The sequence below is a fragment of the Lolium perenne genome, chromosome 3, assembly GCF_019359855.2.
Source record: "Lolium perenne isolate Kyuss_39 chromosome 3, Kyuss_2.0, whole genome shotgun sequence".
Lineage (NCBI taxonomy): Eukaryota > Viridiplantae > Streptophyta > Magnoliopsida > Poales > Poaceae > Lolium > Lolium perenne.
This window is the reverse complement of record NC_067246.2, coordinates 332,221,161-332,241,540: the sequence shown is the minus strand read 5'-3', so window position 1 is coordinate 332,241,540 and position 20,380 is coordinate 332,221,161. Positions and strand designations below refer to the sequence as shown.

General features: G+C 45.9%; 2 protein-coding genes across 2 annotated transcripts; one reads left to right on the top strand and one right to left on the bottom strand.

Annotated features, from left to right (window-relative positions):
• Positions 1 to 10,548: 10,548 nt before the first annotated feature.
• LOC127345841 (probable calcium-binding protein CML31) lies at positions 10,549 to 11,338 on the top strand. The gene has a single exon (XM_051372377.2). It carries the CDS (start codon positions 10,656 to 10,658, stop codon positions 11,088 to 11,090), a length of 435 nt encoding a protein of 144 aa, XP_051228337.1. The 5' UTR covers positions 10,549 to 10,655; the 3' UTR covers positions 11,091 to 11,338.
• A 2,457-nt stretch (positions 11,339 to 13,795) lies between these two features.
• LOC127345840 (G-type lectin S-receptor-like serine/threonine-protein kinase At2g19130) lies at positions 13,796 to 16,549 on the bottom strand. Its single transcript, XM_051372376.2, has one exon. It carries the CDS (start codon positions 16,388 to 16,390, stop codon positions 13,856 to 13,858), a length of 2,535 nt encoding a protein of 844 aa, XP_051228336.1. The 5' UTR covers positions 16,391 to 16,549; the 3' UTR covers positions 13,796 to 13,855.
• Between the last annotated feature and the right edge of the window lie 3,831 nt (positions 16,550 to 20,380).

The window sequence follows — 20,380 nt, the reverse complement described above, 5'->3', positions numbered from 1 at the left end:
AAAGAAGGAGGAATATGCATAGAGCTAGAATAAGCTCCATGATTTCATGTACCAAAATAATTGGGTGGTGTTATAAACCAAACCAAACACTTGGGATGGAGTATCTCCAACACAAGTATGTTTGGCTAAGCAAGGTTGAAGAGAAAAAGAAAGATGCCACCAAATTTTAGAAAATTTGGCATGACCTTTGTGTAAAAAGGTTAAAGAGAGGGAAGGAAAAGTTGGAGAGCCTTTCTTGGAACATCACAAGAGGAGGGGATGAACCAAGAAAAAGAAAGAGGGAACAAAAGCAAACAAAGAAAAACCAAAGGCAAATGCAATTTATAAAAGCCAAGGTGGTTATATGCATGTATGCAACATGATGACATGAACAAAATGCAAGAAAGGTAAAAGGGACTAAGGTGTTACTCTTGGGATGTTACAAACGCCCCCCCTTGAAGGAATCGCGCCCCGAGATTCTCAGGAAGAAGAGAAGAAGGACGGGTACTCGGAACGGAGTTGATCTTCCCGCTCCCAAGTTGCTTCTTTATCGGAATGGTGCGACCACTGCACCTTGAGGAACTTGACAGACTTGTTGCGAGTTCGACGTTCAGCTTCATCAAGAATCCGAACGGGATGCTCTTTGTAGGAGAGGTCTTCTTGGAGGTCAATGGACTCGTGATCAACTGCACGGCCCGGATCTTTGAAGCACTTCTTGAGCTGTGACACGTGGAAGACATCGTGCACTTTGGAGAGCTTCTCAGGGAGTTCAAGGAGGTAAGCGACTTCACCACGCTTTGCTAGAACTTTGAAAGGACCAATGTATCTTGGCGCCAGCTTGCCTTTGATACCGAAGCGATCAGTGCCCCTCATAGGAGTAACACGAAGGTAGGCTTGATCACCAGGCTGATATAACATATCACGGTGCTTGCTATCATAATAGCTTTTCTGCCGAGATTGTGCTATCTTTAGATTGTCACGAATGATTCGCACCTTTTCTTCAGCCTCATTGATGACATCGGGGCCAAAGATTTGCCTTTCGCCAGTTTCAGACCAGTTCAGAGGTGTTCTGCATTTGCGACCATAGAGAGCTTCGAAGGGTGCCATGCCCAAGCTGGCTTGATAGCTGTTGTTGTAAGAGAACTCAGCGAATGGAAGGCATTCTTCCCATTTCATGCCGAAGGAGATAACACAGGCACGGAGCATGTCCTCGAGAATCTGATTGACTCTTTCGACTTGCCCACTCGTTTGCGGATGGTAAGTCAGTCTTTGAAGAGCAGATTAGTTCCCATAGCTTTCTGAAAGCTTGCCCAAAACTTGGAAGTGAAGATGCTTCCGCGATCAGAGCTTATTTCCAAGGGAACACCATGAAGAGAAACAATCTTTGCAGTGTAGAGCTCAGCCAACTGACTAGCAGATATTGTTTCTTTGACAGGAAGGAAGTGAGCAACCTTGGAAAGACGGTCGATCACCACGAAGATAGCATCATTGCCTTTCCGAGACTTTGGAAAACCAGTTATGAAGTCCATCTCAATCTTATCCCATTTCCACTCAAGAATCTTCAGGGGTTGGAGGACACCGGCAGGTCTCTGATGTTCTGCTTTGACACGGCGACAGACATCACATTCTGAGACGTAGCGAGCAACATCCCTTTTCATCCTAGTCCACCAATAGGTAGACTTGATGTCGAGATACATCTTTGTGCTGCCAGGATGGATAGAAAGAGGAGTGTCGTGAGCTTCTTTGAGAATGAGGTTTCTCAGGTCTGGATCATTCGGAACAACAAAACGACCTTGGAAGAAGAGAGTTCCTTGATCGTCGAGAGAGAAAGACTTGTATTTGGGCTTGTGCATATTCTCTTTGATATTCTTGCTGCAAATATCTCGCAACTGTCCTTTTCGGATCTTATCTTCAAGAGTTTGCGTGATCACCAAGTTTGCAAGGTAGCCTTGGGGAACAAGCTCAAGATTCAATTTCCTGAATTCTTCATAAAGAGCAGGTTGACTTTCTTGAATCATGAGGTTGTTGCAATAGGACTTGCGACTAAGGGCGTCAGCCATGACATTAGCTTTGCCTGGAGTGTAGCTGATAGAGAGATCAAAGTCCTTGATGGTTTCCATCCATCTCGTTTGACGGAGGTTCAAGTTGGGTTGTGTGAAGATGTATTTGAGACTCTTGTGGTCGGTGAAGATCTCACATTTGTTGCCCAACAAGTATTGGCGCCATGTTATTAAAGCATGTAACACGGCTGCAAGCTCAAGATCATGTGTGGGATAGTTGAGTTCATGCTTTTTCAACTGACGAGAAGCATACGCCACAACTTGACGTTCTTGCATGAGGACAAAGACCTAGACCATGAAGAGAGGCATCACGTAATATCCGAAAGGCTTAGAAGTATCCGGAAGAACAAGGACAGGTGTGGAAGTGAGCTTCGCTGAGGAGGTCAAAGCTTTCTTGGCATTGAGGAGACCAAAGGAACTTCTTGTCTTTCTTTAGGAGACTCGGTAAGAGGCTTGGCGATCTTGGAGAAATTCTCAACAAAGCGGCGGCAAGAACTTGCCAAACCGAGGAAACTTCTCACTTGCTTGACATTCTTCGGAGGAAGCCATTCAACGATCGCCTTGACGGTTTCAGGATTGACAGCAATGCCTTTTCCCGAAATAACATGGCCAAGATAGACGACTTGAGGAAGCCAAAATTCACACTTGGAGAACTTGGCATAGAGACGGTGTTCACGAAGCTTCAGGAGGATGAGGCGAAGATGCTCTTCATGCTCCTCATTGGACTTGGAGTAGACAAGGATATCATCAAGATAGACTACCACAAACTTGTCGAGGTACTCCATGAAAATGTAGTTCATCAACCGGGAGAAAGTGGCAGGAGCATTAGTGAGGCCAAAGGACATGACGGTGTATTCGTAGAGACCATAACGAGTTTTGAAGGCTGTTTTGGGTACATCCTCCTTGCGGATTTTGATTTGGTGATAACCACTTCTCAAATCCATCTTAGAGAACACAGTTGCACCCGCAAGCTGATCAAAGAGCTCATTGATGCGAGGAAGAGGATATGTATTCTTGATCGTTTTCTCATTGAGAGGACGGTAGTCAACCACCAATCGATCAGTTTTATCCTTTTTCTTCACGAAGATGGTAGGACATCCCCATGGAGAAGTGCTTGGCTGAATGAAACCAAGTTTTTGCAACTCGTCAAGCTGCTTCTTGAGTTCAGCCAACTCATTTGGACCCATTTTGTATGGCCGCTTTGAGATAGGGGCTGTTCCAGGCTCTAGTTCAATGACGAACTCAACAGCCCTGTCAGGTGGCATACCTGGAAGTTCTTCAGGAAAGACATCAGGAAAGTCGCAAAACACCGGTATAGACTCAAGCTCCGGAAGAGAACTTGGATTCAAAGCAAAGAGCTGAACGGAAGGTGTTTGAGAAGGTGTATAGTTCAAGGTTCCTGATGAAGTAGGAAAAGAAACTAAATGGTTGGCGCAATCAATGACGACTTTGTTGGCCTTCAACCAATCCATGCCAAAGATGACATTAATGCCAGAGTTCCGAAGGAGTATCAAGGAGGCTAGAAAGATATGGTTTCGAATTTGAATTTGGTTACCATGGCTTATCTTCGAAGATATTATTTGTCCTCCGGGAGAGTGAACCACGAGATTAGACGGCAAGAAAAACACAATAAACTCGTGCATGTGCGAAACTTGAGAGATGAAAGAATGTGACGCTCCGGTATCAAACAGAAATGTAGCTGAGAAAGGGTTGATAAAAAGGGGGAGGAACCATTAGTCTTGTAAAGCTAAAACAGAACTTTTGCTGAACTTGAGATCTCCGTGGAACGGAAAGAGGGGTGGGAGGGCGGGAAACAAAACCTTCGAACGAGGCACGTAGATGGCTTGCGCCGGAACAACAGATGAACCAAGATAGCAACGGAACAACGAAAGAACATGTTAGCATGAAAATACTAACAATTGCAAAGGAAGAGATTATATGTGGAGATTGAGAAAGGATGATAATGAAGCAACCATAGTACAGAAAATTTTCAAAACACTTTTCCCTATGGCACTATGGTTTCCCACAAACACGTCCAATCCTAGATGAAACAAGATAAGAATAGAGTAAAACCGTTGCACGTCCTTACCAGAGGGAGGGTGGGTGGGGTAAGAAATAAAAGCAGAATTCCTACTCTCGCGCACAATTTTTCCTATGTAGCTACTAAAATATTAGTTTCTAGACTCAACTTCGTCCGCTGCAAGGGGCTCCTAAAGGCAGTCCTGCTCTGATACCAAGTCTGTAAGCCCCAGGAGTAGGAAAACCCAGAGCGCGCAGGTAAGAGGGGTTTATGTGCATGAGGTCACTACAAAGGACCGTGAGGTCGCCTCGTATTCCCAAGCATATGGGTAGGCCAAGCGACAGCTCGACACGCCCATGCACACAACACCCACCTCAAAGGCTCACGGTAGGCTTTCCAAGCCTGAGTGCTTCACCTTCCTGTGCACTTCACACATACACACACTGTGCACAGGATACGAGGGTAGAATACAGCTTGAATATCACAACATGACTATGTATGACACAAAAGATGGAAATAAGGTTCATATATATAGCAACGCTCTAATGAGCAAGATCCAAATGACACTCAGAGGACACATGTCCCATCATTACATCATACATAAGATAGCCAAATAGTCTGGGTACAGACAAGAACCAAATGGGACTAAGAGTCCTGAAGATAATCAAGCGGTGTTCCCATAACCAACATGCCACAGGCTGCTGCCTTAGGAACGATCCAGCTACGCAACGAAGTCGTCGTCCGTGAACTCGACAAAGTAGCCACCTGAGTACTGCTCATCATCTGTCGTACCTGTTTGTCGAAAAGCGTGTTCCGGAAAAAGAGGAAGAAAAACGAGGGTAAGTACCAATGGCACGTACTTGCGAGACAAGACCAGCTATGCTCGCTGGTGGGCGGTGTAAACTTCGCCCGGCTTTATGTGGAGTTTAGCGGCAGCAAAGCACTAACCAATAGAGACACGCTACAACATCCGTCTAATAGAGAAGGTGAGAGAGCGCATAATCTAGCAATTCTATACTCTGCAAACAACAACCCAGCCAGTGCGATCCCCCTTAGCCAAGAGGTACTAACAAGGCACTCACACAGTTGACAATTTTATATCCATTCCATTATAATAGGGCTAACTTACTACGCAAATAATTAGCAAGTTATTAGCGATAACATTAGGTGTAAGTTGTTCTATGATCGAGTTAAACAGCTCCAAGTCGTCCATAACCGCGGACACGGCTTTCCGAAAAGATTTAACCCTGCAGGGGTGCACCAATGTTACCATACACGCATGCTCGAACCCGCATAGCAAGTGCGGAGTCTCACAACAAGACCGTTCCCAAATCAACAAGAAAGTCTAGGGGGGCCACCCGCCTAAGCTACCCGTGTCGAAGTTCGGCCGTACTCCGAGACGGACTCAGAGGTTTGCGCCGGCGGCTAGGCGTGCGAACCACACGCTTCGCTAAACGTCCCGCAAGGTACAGTACAGAAATAAACACCCGAAGGCAACAGGAAGTAAACACCCGAAGGCAACAGTAAGTAAAGCATGGCATACATGGCATAGGCAAATAAAACCAAGGTTGTGGCCCCCTTTTCAACAGACTTGAGAAATGGTAATGGGTGATGGGGGGTCCCGATAAAACCTCCCACGAGTGGTTAGCGCGCTCAGTCTTAGAAACAGATAACAAGAACTCGGGTCCTAGGGGACATTAGCAAGTCAAAGTTCCGATGCTTTCGCAAAGGGGCTCACAGATGCCTCTGCATATTATATCCCTTAGCAATTTTAAATTGTAGCAAAAGTTATCCACTTCATTTTCGAAAAGGTAGTACATGTGTCAACATCCCAACAAGATATCCCGAACATTTCGAGATATCAACAAAAACCCTAAACTCGCCTACGACTCGCAAAGCTGGCAAACAACAAACAATAGGTAGGGCGAGGAGGTGTATCTCGGACATATAGGTAACAGGTGGAATAGGACACGTGACACAACAGAATCGCAACATAAGGATAGCAATAGATCAAATGAGCATGTAAAATGTAAAATAGGTGAAGGGGTGGGCTCGCCTGTCAGATCAGAGGTAGAAGCACCGACACGATCCTCCAAGGGGTGCTCGTACTCCTGCTCGTACTGCTCTGCGTCGGCGTCTACTCGAGAAGAACCAAATAGCACATACAAGAAAAGTAATAGCGCAAATCAATACAAGGAAATGCAATGCGCAATATGATGCATGAGGTGCAAGGTTTCATGTATAGCAAAGTTAAGTGGGGTGCTTTAAGTGACAATAAAAGATAAACACCCTCACATATCATTTAGTTCATTTTGCAATTTTAATTTAGACAATTCAGAGATGATGCCAATGATGCATGAGAATGCAAGATTTGAATTCCTCTCATTTTTCTGATGAGAATGGACATATCATTTGTTGAATTTGGAAATGTAGAATTTAAGATATGATTAATGCCATATTACCCAAATTAATTCAGATTTTAATTATGTCCAAATTTTATTTATCCAAAAACCAAAACAGAGTTCATATATGGATAGATCATGAAGAGCTGATCAAAATGGACATATGGTTTGTCCAAAACGGATTTGTAAAAGTGCAGTTTTAAAAACTTTGAAAAGTATCCAGATTTGAAAATTTTCAGAAAACAAACAAAAGAAATAAAAAGGGTTTTGGTTAAACGCACCCAAGGGGATTCGAACCCAGGGCTGCGCGGGTGAGGGAGAACGGGGTAGCCAGTGTGCTGCTGTTCGAGTTTTGTACAAATACAGGTTTCAGACCAGGTATAGGTTACAGGCGAGTTAACTGAATTTTGAACACTAAAACTGAAGAAGTGACAGCTGCAGTTTTCTGTAGACGTGTTTCTGCACGAAATTTAAAGCGACGAGAACAAGAGCTCTGTGCAGATCTAGATGGGACTTCGATGTAGTTGAGCAAGAGGGATGTGGGTAGATTGCAACGGGACATATCTGAGTGGAAACGGAGCAGCGTGGCGCCGGCGATGATCATCGGGATATGTGGCCGTGTCACGGTGAACAGATCTGAAAACTGGAAAACGTTTTCTGGACAGATTTTCGAACGAAGATGGCGTCGTCTACAGGCCTCGAAAAAGAGTGATTCCAAAACGAAAGTTGTAGCCCTTCGTCTCAGCTTTCCAACGGTGTGAAGAACGCGTGCTGGTGTGGCCTGTGCTGTCGAGTAGAAGTGTCGAAAGACGGGGTGCTGTGAGATGAAAAACTGGGCGTTTTTGCTGTGAACTTGATCTCGTTTCTCGCTGGATCTCGCTCAGATTCGTCTCGCGTTGATGATACAAAGCCATGCAGAGATGTAGGAAGGGGTTGTCCTCACCCTGGGGTGCTCGTCGACGAGGTTGAAGCGTCGGAGAAGTGGCCGGAGACGATGAAGAGGAGGCGCCCGGGGTAGACGAGGCAGATGAGGACGGGGACGAGCAGATCTTGACGACGGTGGCTCCGTGAAGTAGTCCAGGAGGTAGAGGAAGAAGTGGTGGTTCGATTCCCCTACTCAGGTTGGCGCGGGACAGTACATGGCGACGGTGGTGAGAGGTAGACGGTGGAGGAGCTCTCAGATGGGTTTTCTTGCAGGAGGGTTTTCGGGAGGACAGAGCGAGTGGCGGCGCTCGATGGGGGAGGGGGAAGCTAGGGTTCGGAGGAGGTGCTGCAGGTACTTAAGGGGAAGAGGAGGACCATAGGATGGAGCAGGAGGGCGACGTGGAGGTCTGTAGCACACCATGCTCGATATGGAGCTTCTCTCCGACGTGTAAAGGTAAGAGGACGAGGGGTTCTCGTACCCCTTCGGGAGAGGTGGTCTTGGGCCACTGGTGGGCTGGTGGCTTCGGTGAGAAAAGAGAGAGGAAGGGTTGGGCCTCCGGATGGTTAAAAAGATAGGGATTAGATTAGGTTTTTTTTTTTTTTTTATTTTCTCTCTTCTTTTAATTTCCTGATTTTATTTTCTTTTCACAACAAAACAATTTTATGAATTGAGAAGAAGTTGTAGTTTGGAAAAGAGGAGAGAAGAGTATGAGAGGTACATCACCATATATGTGATGATGAGAAAAGAAAAGAAAAAGAAGGAGGAATATGCATAGAGCTAGAATAAGCTCCATGATTTCATGTACCAAAATAATTGGGTGGTGTTATAAACCAAACCAAACACTTGGGATGGAGTATCTCCAACACAAGTATGTTTGGCTAAGCAAGGTTGAAGAGAAAAAGAAAGATGCCACCAAATTTTAGAAAATTTGGCATGACCTTTGTGTAAAAAGGTTAAAGAGAGGGAAGGAAAAGTTGGAGAGCCTTTCTTGGAACATCACAAGAGGAGGGGATGAACCAAGAAAAAGAAAGAGGGAACAAAAGCAAACAAAGAAAAACCAAAGGCAAATGCAATTTATAAAAGCCAAGGTGGTTATATGCATGTATGCAACATGATGACATGAACAAAATGCAAGAAAGGTAAAAGGGACTAAGGTGTTACTCTTGGGATGTTACACCAATGTTACAAGAAATATTTAAGAGTTGTGGTGCTCTGTGTCCCACTGATAGTTGATATGTGGATTTCAAATGAGAGGGAAGGATAATTATGTATGACTTGCCATTTTATGGACAATATATGGTAGGTCGAGAAATTTGTATGATGGAATAGTCACATGATGACTGGGTATACATGCTAGATATATTTTATTTTATTTTAAAAAGGAGTATCACCCCTACTATTCCATCGGTTGATGCACAACCATATTAAGTTATATGTTTGTCATAATATCCGAGTATTTATGTTCGCTAATACATTCTTGTATATTATAGAAAAAATGTATCCTTTTGTTTTATTCTAGATATCATATTATTCGAAAGATATAAGATGGGATATTTAAGAAAATCTTGTACTACAAAGGATTTCTTTCTAAATAAAAACAACCAAACCACGTTCTTCAAAAGTAAATTATGCCCATTATTACATTACCACATTTGTTATACATATATCTGCAAAGTAGTTAAAGTGAATTGAGTGTATTAACTTAGCAAGTATCTGGAAGATGTTTCTAGAGTAACCTTGACACTATAGTAATGACACACTATGACATGCAACAATGCTGGTGCTGATGAGATGATATGCCAGGTGGCAGTTGGCCCCGTCGATAATGTTTGTCTCTAAAAGGCTAAAAAATGTGTATAACTTTGCTGTTAGATGAATGACTTTCTAAGAAGTGTGCAATGATACTCTTTTGACCTTGATGATAAACATAAGAAAAACGGGATGATGAGTGTAAAAAGTATGATCAAAATTTTCATGTAAACATTGTTTATAATACAATTTTCGCACAAATGTATGTTATGAGGTAAGTTCAGTTCAAACCATAAACAATGATGATAGGTAAATTCAACCATAAAGTGTTAAGCGGTCCATATTAGAACCTACTTTTTCTAAGAACCATTTAATTACATAATGGTTTTTTCTTTTTTCATAGTACGAAAATGCAAACAAGAGAATATAAATTTTCTAAAGTAATCATAACTATTTGTTTCATATAAAAACAAGAGAAAATAAATTTAATTTCCTTTGAGTATTAAAAGTAAAATTTCATATCTTTGGTTGAACTTTTGCAGGTTTCCAGTTGGTAACATCCCAGTCCCAGCATTGACGCTCTTTTGTAAAAAAAAAGGAAACTTTGTGCAAAATGGCTATTAATTGCAAGGCTAAGGTTTGGTGGGTTGTTTCATACTTCATGATTCGAAAAAGACAAAATAATTCGCATGTATGGAGAATGCTATATGACTCGAAGAAAAACAGTGCATCAATATAATCCGTTGTATTCCATGCAAAAAAAAGATAAATAGATTTATCTTGATATTTAAACACAAATAATCATATTTTTGACGTATTTTCAGGTCGGTCGCATAGTACTTCGTACAAAAAAAAAGGGTCTAGAAGCACGATAGTCAACAACCAAAGATACTCCAGAACAAGTTTGTGGAACAAAGCAAAAGCGGAACCTTGACAATATACAGCGATGGACATCACGGCGTGAGAATGACATGCGCGCACGCGTGGATGCCCTTTACCCTGAGCCTGCTGTGGAATCCTGGAAGTCTGGAAGCCAAGGCCACCAGTCTCCAACCACACACATACGCGACTGGAAACAATGCCAAGTCGGACCGAGCGCACGAACGCGGCAGTCAACAACATCCAAAGTTCAAACGTTTGCCTTCCCGGAACGCAGCAGCAGATTTCCCCGTCTCTTCCCGTCTCAACTCTCAACCATCTAGACGCCGTCACGCCAAGTCAGGCTATCACACGGACGCCACGCGGAGTAGATTCCAACTTCGTATTCATTTCCCGGAGAAAAGCTTCCATGGTTGACTACTACTGCCCCTGCAACACGGCATGGCCTCGACGACCAGAGCCCCCCTTACCGTGAAGCTTCGAAAATTCGCGCCGCCCCAGAGTATAAATACAACGCGCGCGCATGATCAACAAGCCAGCAACGTGCACTAGCAATCAAAGGAGAGGAAGCCGTAAGCACAGGCAGGATCACCTAGCTAAAGGCAGGATCACACAGGCAGGATCACCTAGCACAGGCGAGAATGGTTGCGTCGAGCGAGCTGAGGACGGTGTTCGCGACCATGGACGCGGACGCGGACGGCAGGATCTCGGCGGCGGAGCTGCAGGTGTGCATGAGGGCGACGCTGGGGGAGAACGTGACGGCGGAGGAGGCCGAGGCGCTGGTTGCCTCGGCGGACGCGGACGGCGACGGGATGCTGTGCGAGGCCGAGTTCCTTAAGCTGGCCCTGCACTGCGACGCCGAGGACGAGGACAGGACCAGGGGGCTGAGGGAGGCGTTCGGGATGTACGAGATGGAGGGTGAAGGGTGCATCACGCCGGCGAGCCTCGGGCGGATGCTCGGCAGGCTCGGGAACGAGCGAGGCATCGGCGAATGCCGCGCCATGATCTGCAGGTTTGATTTGGATGGGGATGGCGTGCTCAGCTTCGACGAGTTCAAGATCATGATGAGCGCCTGAAGGCCCTGAACTCGAACTGCTCATTTCTTCATTCATTCGTCCAATTTTAATTTGGACATTCGATAGGAAGACATTTCTTCGTTCTTCGTTGAGTAGTACTCCACTTCATCGTTGGTGTACTGTGTACATAGCTCATTCGTACATCCATTCGTTCCTTTTTAACCTGGCAGCTGTACAGCATATACTACGTACTGGAGTACTTGTAGTGATATAGTATATTAATTGGTATTAATACCCTGATTTTGACTCGTGCTCTTGAAATACCATTGATTTTGTGATACATGAGCATTACTTTTATTATTCATGAAAATTATTTTCTATGATACATGGATATGTATGTCATAATTTTCTTCCATTAATATGAAAAACTTTTGAGTGATGCATGCACATTTACTTATAGAGATGATTTTTTCATAAATCTCAGAATTGATATTTGTTTCTTATAAATAATTCTAATAATAGGATAAACTATTCTTGTAAAATAGTGATCACATATAAGTTGTGAAAAATAACGCTAAACTCGGCTTGATATCGAGATGTCATTTGTAGAGGGCGACGAATCTGCTAAGGCACAAAATACTATTTGGTGACAGGTGATAGGGCTGGATGTCGAAGTGACGATGTACTTCTGCGAAAAACACTGAACGCAGCAACGATAGGCCACAACATGGGACGTGATCAGCACACGCTCGTTGGGTTGAGGGCTCGGATGCTCCTCCTTCTGCACAAGTGGTCGACAAAAGTGTCTCCCACCGATGCCTCTGAATTTAGTTATTAACCCACATAAATTTAGTTGTAGCAACTTATGAACCATGTCATGTCCAACAACATTATTCATAAATTGAAACATATGTAACAACTACCCAATATACCGTGATAAAGATGATGAGATATAACAACAATCCTAAGCATGCGCTACGACTTGCAACACTTGTCAAACAAACAACCAGAAGTTGTTAGGTAGTGGAAGGGTGTACTGTTGTTGCAGGTAAATTATTATTATGACACACAACTCGATAAAGAATCGCAACATAAGGATACCAGTATAGAGAACAAAAAAGAAAGTGGATGGGGAGAATGCTCGCCTGTAAAAGATGGTTGAAGGACTTTCGAAGAACTTATTGTATCTCAAATAACTACTTCGTCTTATCCATGAAGATGCAAATGTTGGAACACACAAGGGATTCAAATCTTACTAATACGAGATTAGAAGAACTAATAAGGTCAAGATATGGTATGCATGGCATGACAACAATGATGCGTTGCAATTTATCCAAATTAAGAAGAATCAGAGTTTCTACAACACAAATTAGGGTTCACGTTATTTTACTACTGGCAAAATTAAATGTGGCTTAACATGGCATTGGTGAGCTACTTTAAAATTAAACTAAGCCGGAAAACCCTAACTCGGGAAATTTGATACGCCGATAGAGTTTCTCAAAGCGATTCGTCCCCGTCCGTCCCCCGAGGACGGACTCTGGGCGATCCCCTGCAGACCCTAGCCCCAAGCTCACCCCTCCATCTCCCCCCCACCGCCGCCGTCTGCGCAGGCCGCGGGCAAAGCCCGCGCGGTGCCGGCGGTAGCGGCCTTGCCCGTACCCGCGCGTTCGGAGCGGAGGCGCGAGGTTCTCCACGTTCGGCGGCGGTGCTCCCAGGTGGACCAGGGCTAGGCGGCGGCGCACTTTCTCAGGTGGCGCAGCTCTGGGTGGCAGGGTGGCGGCGACGCGGCCGCTTGGCAGCGGGGCGGCCGGGAAGCTGGTGGCGGCGCTTCTCTGGCCTAGATCTGGGCCCTTTGGAGCCCATTTGGGTCAGGGCAGGCTAGGCCTGGGCATTCCAGTGCCGCTTCCAACGGGTGACGGGGTGGCTCGGGCTGAGGGTGGTGCTGGACGGCGGCGCGCTGACTGCATCGCGGCCACGGGAGCTTCATGAGCCCGCCGGGCTCGGCCGGGCCAGAGGGGCCTGGTTTTCTCCTGTAGCTGCATCCGGCCGGTTACCGTAGGCGGCGGTGGAGGTTGTCCCCTCCCGCGTGGCTGTTGTTTAGTCCCTCCTCGACCCTAGTTGCACCCTCTTGTTTTCATCGGTTTGTTTCTCGGGCCACGGTGAGACGGCGGTGGGGTTGGCCTGGTCGTGGTGGTGCAAGTTGGTGGGTGGCGAGGCTGGTGGAGCGCGATGAAGCGTCCGGGGTTGTGGTCCTTAGGGGGCTGGAAAATTTCCCGTCGGATGGACGGCACCGACGCGGTGACGCCCGCGGGCACCACCATTCCTTCTTGAAGGGAATCAGGGTCCTCCCTACCCACACCCCTCCCGCGTACCGGGGGAAACCCTAGGATTTATCCGGGCAGCAGCGTCGTCATCGTCGCATTCCTTCTTGAAGGTATTACTTTGGTATGCGGCGCTTCGGAGGGCTAAGAGCATGGTGGGAGTTCTTCGAAGGGCACATCGATTGTGGTTCATCAGTGTTTTCGTCGATCCGCCTTTGTCGACATTCTTTTCTCTTCTTTTTCTTTTTGTTTCTTTTGGGCTTGTTTTGTGCTAAGGCCCCAGCAAGCATTTGTGCCGTGTGGTTGCTATATTAATATAGCGGGTCAAAAGCCTATTTCAAGAGAAAACCCTAACTGGCATTTCAAAATCTCGATTGTAAAACAAATACAACTTTGCTTCACATCAGAAATATTACAACTAGATACATATGCAACTTCAATTCTAGCATAGGGTCCTACATAATGTGGCATCTAGACTTGCAACAAGAAGATCTCATATCACGCTTATTCAGAATATATGCCACTATCATCAACACCCATAATATTCTGAAGTGAAGTTGGAATCGGAGGCAAATCAATGTCGACAACACCTTCCATCATGCGAACGACTTGCCCCATTGACGGCCTATGGACCTCGTCATCCTGCATGCACCAGCAAGCAACCCTACATGTAGCATCCAGCTCCTTTATATTGCCATCTCCTCCGAGCCGATCATCGAGCAAGCACAAGACATCTCCTTCATTCACTTTATATGCAGCATAAAGGGGGAAGTACCGATGATTTCCAAATCTCGTGTTCCCAGTAGTCCTCCTCCCAGAGATCAATTCGAAGAGCACAACACCAAAGCTGTAGACATCTGCCTTGTGAGTAATAGCATGACCATACACCCACTCCGGTGCGAGGTAGCCAATGGTTCCACGGAAAGTGGTCAGCGCCGCTTCGATGTCATGCCCGAGAAGCTTCGCCATGCCAAAGTCGGCAATTTTGGGGGAGAATTCAGCATCCAGTAGTATGTTCTCGGGCTTGATGTCGCAGTGTATGATGCAGTCCCTGCATTCCTCGTGGAGGTACGCCAAACCTTTAGCGACACCAATGGCAATGCGACGGCGAGTACACCAACTCAATACACTAGTCTCTTTCGAAAAGAGATGAGAAGCCAAAGAACCATTTGGCATATACTCGTAGACCAGCAGCCTTCTGGTCCCTTGGGTGCAGAATCCTAAGAGGCGCACAAGATTGGTGTGTTGAATCATCCCAAGAGTCTGTACTTCTGCTCGGAATTGCTTCTCTGCTTGCCCGAGGACTTTGAGATTCTTCACAGCGATGACAGCTGATCCTGGCATTGTTCCCCTGAAGACACTTCCGAATCCTCCCTCGCCGATTTTATCGGAGAAATTCCGTGTGGCTTTCTTGATCTGTGGGTAAGAGTAGACCACAAGAGGGCCTTCTGCCTCAAACTTCCTGAAGGCAAACGAATCCCTCCTAAATCTCCATAGCAGCCACAGTACCACTACCAAAGAAGGAATGGCTATGGACCCAGTGACCAATAACACGATTCCTTTTGTTTGTAAGCCTTTATTCTTGCTGAGTTTGGAGCCCAAACGGAGGTATATCTTGGTGTACGGAGGCCTAGCAGCCGAGCTCAGATTATACAGGTTGTGGTACCAGAGCTTGCAGCCATGGCCATAGGAGTAGGCGACGCAATAGCATTTGCTGCGGCAAGCCGCTCTGCATTCTTGGTCGTTCCCGGCCACCTCGTCGCGGGCGTTGTAAGGAAGCCCTTGCAGCTTGTCCAGCGGGGCGAAGGAGTCGTCGTGCTCCGTCTGGCCGTCGGACTCGCAGCTCAGCGGCAGAGACCTCGAGCAGCCGGTGACGAAGTACCCGAGTCCCCACTCGATCGGGTACGACGGCACGAATCCGTCGACGCAGCCACACTTCCCGTCACTGGAACAGGCGCCGAAATCGCCGCAGAAGAACCCGCCGGATTTACAATCGGAGGGGAAGATCCAGTGAGGGACCCAACCCGCGGTAGTGCTGTTGTTTGCGGCGGGGTCCGATTCAGACCACCGCAGCAAGCTGACTTGCCCAAGACGGAGCTCCAAGAACTCGGGGCGGTTCGGGCTCTCCGGGTGGTTCAGTAGCAGCGAGCTACCATTGTCCTGAGAGGACACCATCCAGTCCGGGAAGGTACCACGGCTGTCGTGCCCGTCGGTGGTGAGCACGAACCCGTTCCTCCTGCTCGCGTCGACGCTGAGGCTGCTGTTGTGTGAGAAATCCTTGAATATCAGCGATATGTTCTTTCCGGTGTCCCTGTCTAGCCCGAGCCTCGCGCCGGGGAGCAGCGCGTCGCCGGGGTAGTCGAAGCTCTGCCACAGCACCAGGGAGGAGTTCCCCTGGTCCCTGACCACCAGATCGCCGTTGTCGAGGAGGACCGCGACAGCGGCTGAAGACCTATTGCCAGCCGGTGACCACCAGAGGCTGGCACCGCTCTGCTTGATGTACAGGCTGCCGCTGAACATCTCCAGCGACGCGGTCAGCAGGTCGGTGACGACTACCCTGTCACCGAGCCAGAAGATGGGGCTGTTTTCTACCATGTTCCTCATTCGGACGCCCAGGTAGTAGTGGATGCCGGGGCCCGGGGAGAAGAAGCCCAGCTCGAACGCGCCGCTCTTGGAGACGAGGGTCTGGTTCCCGGAGATGCTCTCGCCGGCGAGGATGGTGTCCGTGGAGGCGGAGGCGGCCAAGAAGGCGCTCACACCGAGCAGTACGAAAAAGAGGAAGACAAGCGCCGCCGATTTGGGCGGGGAGAAGTCGAGGTTGAGCTTCAGCGGACGCGCTGCGCCTCCGCCATCGGTGGGCATAAATTTCGGAGGAACGAACAGTGCGTGTGGAAGAGATCCAAGCACCGCTAACCTTCCAACAATCCTCCTCCTGTTGGACCAGTGATGGTGGCGAACGCACCTCTCAGACGCCATTGGCGCGCCGCTGGCTCGTCCTGCTCCCGAGTTCAGCAAAGTTTCACGGTTCAGCAAGATCATTGGTGTGCATAAGCCGCAAAAAGATTCAGCAAGGCTAGTTCGCACTTCAGGCTGGCTGCTTGGTTTACGCCTTCAGTTTGCTCGTGGGAACCAGATACACCAGCTCCTGCTTTAATCATTTCGCCATCAGAGGGAGTATTCATGCACGACCATCTTGCTTTGTTGACAAATCAATGGTCTTCTTCGTACTGCCATAAGTCATAACGCATCGATGTATCACAACAGTGTAGCTGCATGACTTTGAGGCTCCTTGTCAAGATTGTCTTCGGCTTCACATGACTACGTCAACTCACTTTTTTTTTAGGAAATCAAAAGAGTGTAAAGCGGAAAGTGCCTTTGCATGAGCACCAGTGCTTTCAGTTTTAAAAAATAATTTAGAAACATATCTCCGAAATGCCGATTTAGGGTCGCCGGTGTGGGACAACCCTCCCCAAGTAGAGGGTGCAACTACTGGTGTGCCCCCATAGCATATTGCCAACGCAGCTGTCGGCGCTTATTTAAAGGTCGCAGTCACGGTAAAATTTCGATAAGGAGCACATCATAAGAAAATACTGGGAGGTGGAAGAATAAACAGACCTCAATATGTTAACTCGCCATGGCACTTGTGCAGGCCCTTCAATGTCTTCCTTTCGGACCAATAATCCATCAACATTTTTTTTATCAGGAGAGACATATATCACCGATACTGAAAACACCTTGCTGATTGCGCTGACTGACCGGAAGAGAAAGACCGATACATTATCTGAACCTGCAAGGTCGCTGCTGATTTGTGTGCCCTTCTGGGATGTTAGGTGGTGGAAGCGGCTTGATTTTTACCGTATGTAAGAGAGCGGGTCGTGCCCATTAGATACATTGGACAGTATTTTATTCTATTTTTGTGAGGATTAACACGAGGGCTCAGAAGGTGTTTCTAAGAGAATCTCTACCGGCGAAGCTATACACTTGTGCCATGGCAAGTTAACATATTGAGGTCTGTTTATTCTTCCACCTCTCAGTATTTTCTTATGTTGTGCTCCTTATCGAAATCTTACCCTGACTGCAAGCTATACTGGTGCAGCGTAAAACAAAGACGGTTGCCATGCGTTTACTTTCAGATATGGATATGAGCAATGAGCATGACATCCCGCTTTCACTGATTCATTCACTCCGCATATTAATGTTTGCATCATTTTCCCAAGTTCTGGCGATGTGCTTCTTAACAAAAGGTTCGCCCCATGTGTGTATGCATCAGAATCAAATAGCTGACAACAAGTCAAAATCTCGATTGCCTACTTTCTAATAGCTATGTACGATATTCAGTAACCGATGGCTCATTTGAGGTTTAGAATCCCAATTTTCAGTAGGACTCTAAGGGCTTGTTTGATTCAAAGAATTTGCATAGACAATTTGTACGATTACATCCTACAGAAAAGTTTCTTATATAGGTGTTTGATTTGTAGGATTGATTCCCATTGGAATTTTTCCTAAGAATTCATGTGCACTAGATTTCACAGGAAATCAAACACAGGGCCGGTCCTGAGATTTTCGGGGCCCGGGGCGAAACTATAACCTAGGGCCCTAAAACCTCAAATAGTAATTTATATATGTACATATGAAATGTTAACAATAAATATTTAAATTATTTTTTAGCTAAAAATAGTGGGAAAATACCCCATTGCGTCATCTTCATTTTTTTTTGTAAAAGACATATGTGCTAAGAGTTCATGAATCATACAAAATCAATACTGATACCAAATAATGTTTATAGTCTTAAAGTTTTGACATTCCAAGATGAAAAGTTGTTGGCGAGGGATTGTCAATATCTATCTTACCGAAACACATCCACTCTCACAAGAACCACGATGTGCCGATGGTGGACGGTGTAGTGCAATCTTCTATCCATGAATATGTATAGTCTAATGAACGGTGGAAAACACGAAAGCACTCTCGCGGATTACATAGCAAGTATGTCGACCTACATTGACTCTCGCTTTGCAAGACTAAATAAGAAATCTGCACTTTTCAATTTGATTTTTTAAACCTTGAACAATATGGAAGGATAATACTGATTTTTAAATATTCTAAACAAATTAGTGTCACATATTAACACAAAGCCACAAGGGGAACTAGGGGTTGGACGAGGGTCGATGGATGTTTTGGTCATGTGGACCAATAAACTAAAACCAGCCTTAGTATTGTTTGAATTCATATTTTCTTAGCATGAATTATTTTCACGTTGTGAATCCTCTTTACTGACTACTGAGAATTAATTACCGGACATGTCCTATCTACTTAGCTGACCAAGCAAATAAAGCCCAGTAAGTATAAGCAAAGAAAACGAGCCTTTCCAGCCCAGTAGGCAAAATAACGATTCGCTCTCCATCTTCTTCGGAACTGCAAGATCTTAAAACTCTGCCATGCTCCAATGGCGCCGCCACATAACCTCTGCTTCTACCTTGACTATCCAGGAATTTGGGCCCCCCTGGTTTCCCGGGCCCAGGGCGGTCGCCCCGCCCGCCCCCCCCCTAGGGCCGGCCCTGATCAAACATCCCCTTGTACCTTTTTTTTCAGAATCTTTTTCTTTTCCTTTGATAGAATCAAACAAATTCTGGTTCATATGGATTCCTATAGGAATGGAGTGAACATGACATTTCAATCCTACGCTTTTCCTATTTCTAAGTTTTTCCTATCCTACAAATCAAGCATGCCCTAAATAATCGTACCATATTGTTTTCAACTTTGGTTTGAAGACTAGGAAGCAATGGCGCGGCGACACGCCGCGCCTGTCCTTGAGTGTTTGTGTGCGTGAGCGGCAGTGCAGGCATGAGCGAATCCAATCTACGGTCAATGGGGATAGCTGCCCCCACTCAATTTTCATTTACCTTGTACTAATATGCTAAGCTAGAAACTGATTTGCCGCACTTAGAAGTGATATTTGCACCACTTATCATATTTTTGCCCCCCCTACCCCTAAATGATTTTCCTAGGCCCGCCCCTGAGTGCAGGTGGCCTTTTAAGTGTGGGGATGCAGAGATCCCTGAGACTTAGGTGGTGGAGCTCGTGGCTGGGCGGGATCAACATGTATTTGAATATTCAACTATTTTAAAACTAAGAAGAATGTAGAAAGTTGAAATAAATGTTTTGGTGAGGTCAAAGACAGTAATGATTGCTATCAAGGTAGATCTTTAACCATTAACACTTTTATTCACATACACTACTTAGTTTTCATTTCCCTATTTATTGCACCCATATTGCAGGCTGTACTTCATATACCGGAATTGTTTTACATGCCACGATTTACATAGTACTAAAATATTTGTCCGATACTTCCACTACAACGACAATCTAACAATCTAATAAACAATATTTATATACTTATGGACCAATTCTTAGGTATTTTAAAAAATCGCTACATACTGATCTTATGGGATTAGATGTACTATTAGTGCTAAGTTTTTTATTGCTTAAATTTCGTGGTGTTAATTTTTTCCCTGGCTTAAATTTTGGGGTGCTAATCTTTTTTTTTCTTGCTTAAATTTCGGAGTAGGTACATATTTGGTTTAAATCTAAGGTGCCACCGTGGCTTGACGGGTGAGGCAAGCGCCTTTGGAATAAGTTCCAATGGGTCTTGTACGAAATTCGTATATTAACAGGAGCTGGAATCTCCAAGAAAAAGAAAAAAAAAGAGTTGGCTGTGTGCCTAAGCCTAACACAGTGCTCACACAGGACAGCACCTCACGAGGGGTTGCTCTTATTATGGGAAAAAACAAATGCACCTTGCGAGTACCCTGTACAGCATAGCACACGCGTACCCCACTCGCTCTAACTCTCTCTCTCTCTCTCTCTCTCGTTCATCCCCTTTTATCCCGTTCTCTGTCGAGCCTTGCGGTCAAGCTCCCCGATTTGATGTCGTCCTCCCCAAATTGGTGCAGCTGGCTGCTCGTCGGCGCTCTCCGAAGCCCGCTCTACCGGCACCCTGCAGTTGTGTTGGCTCGGAGCCAATGGCTCCTT

Bases quoted from the DNA above. Each gene is read 5' to 3' on its own strand.
- LOC127345841 (XM_051372377.2), top strand. From the start codon at position 10,656: ATGGTTGCGTCGAGCGAGCTGAGGACGGTGTTCGCGACCATGGACGCG.
- LOC127345840 (XM_051372376.2), bottom strand. From the start codon at position 16,390: ATGATCTTGCTGAACCGTGAAACTTTGCTGAACTCGGGAGCAGGACGA.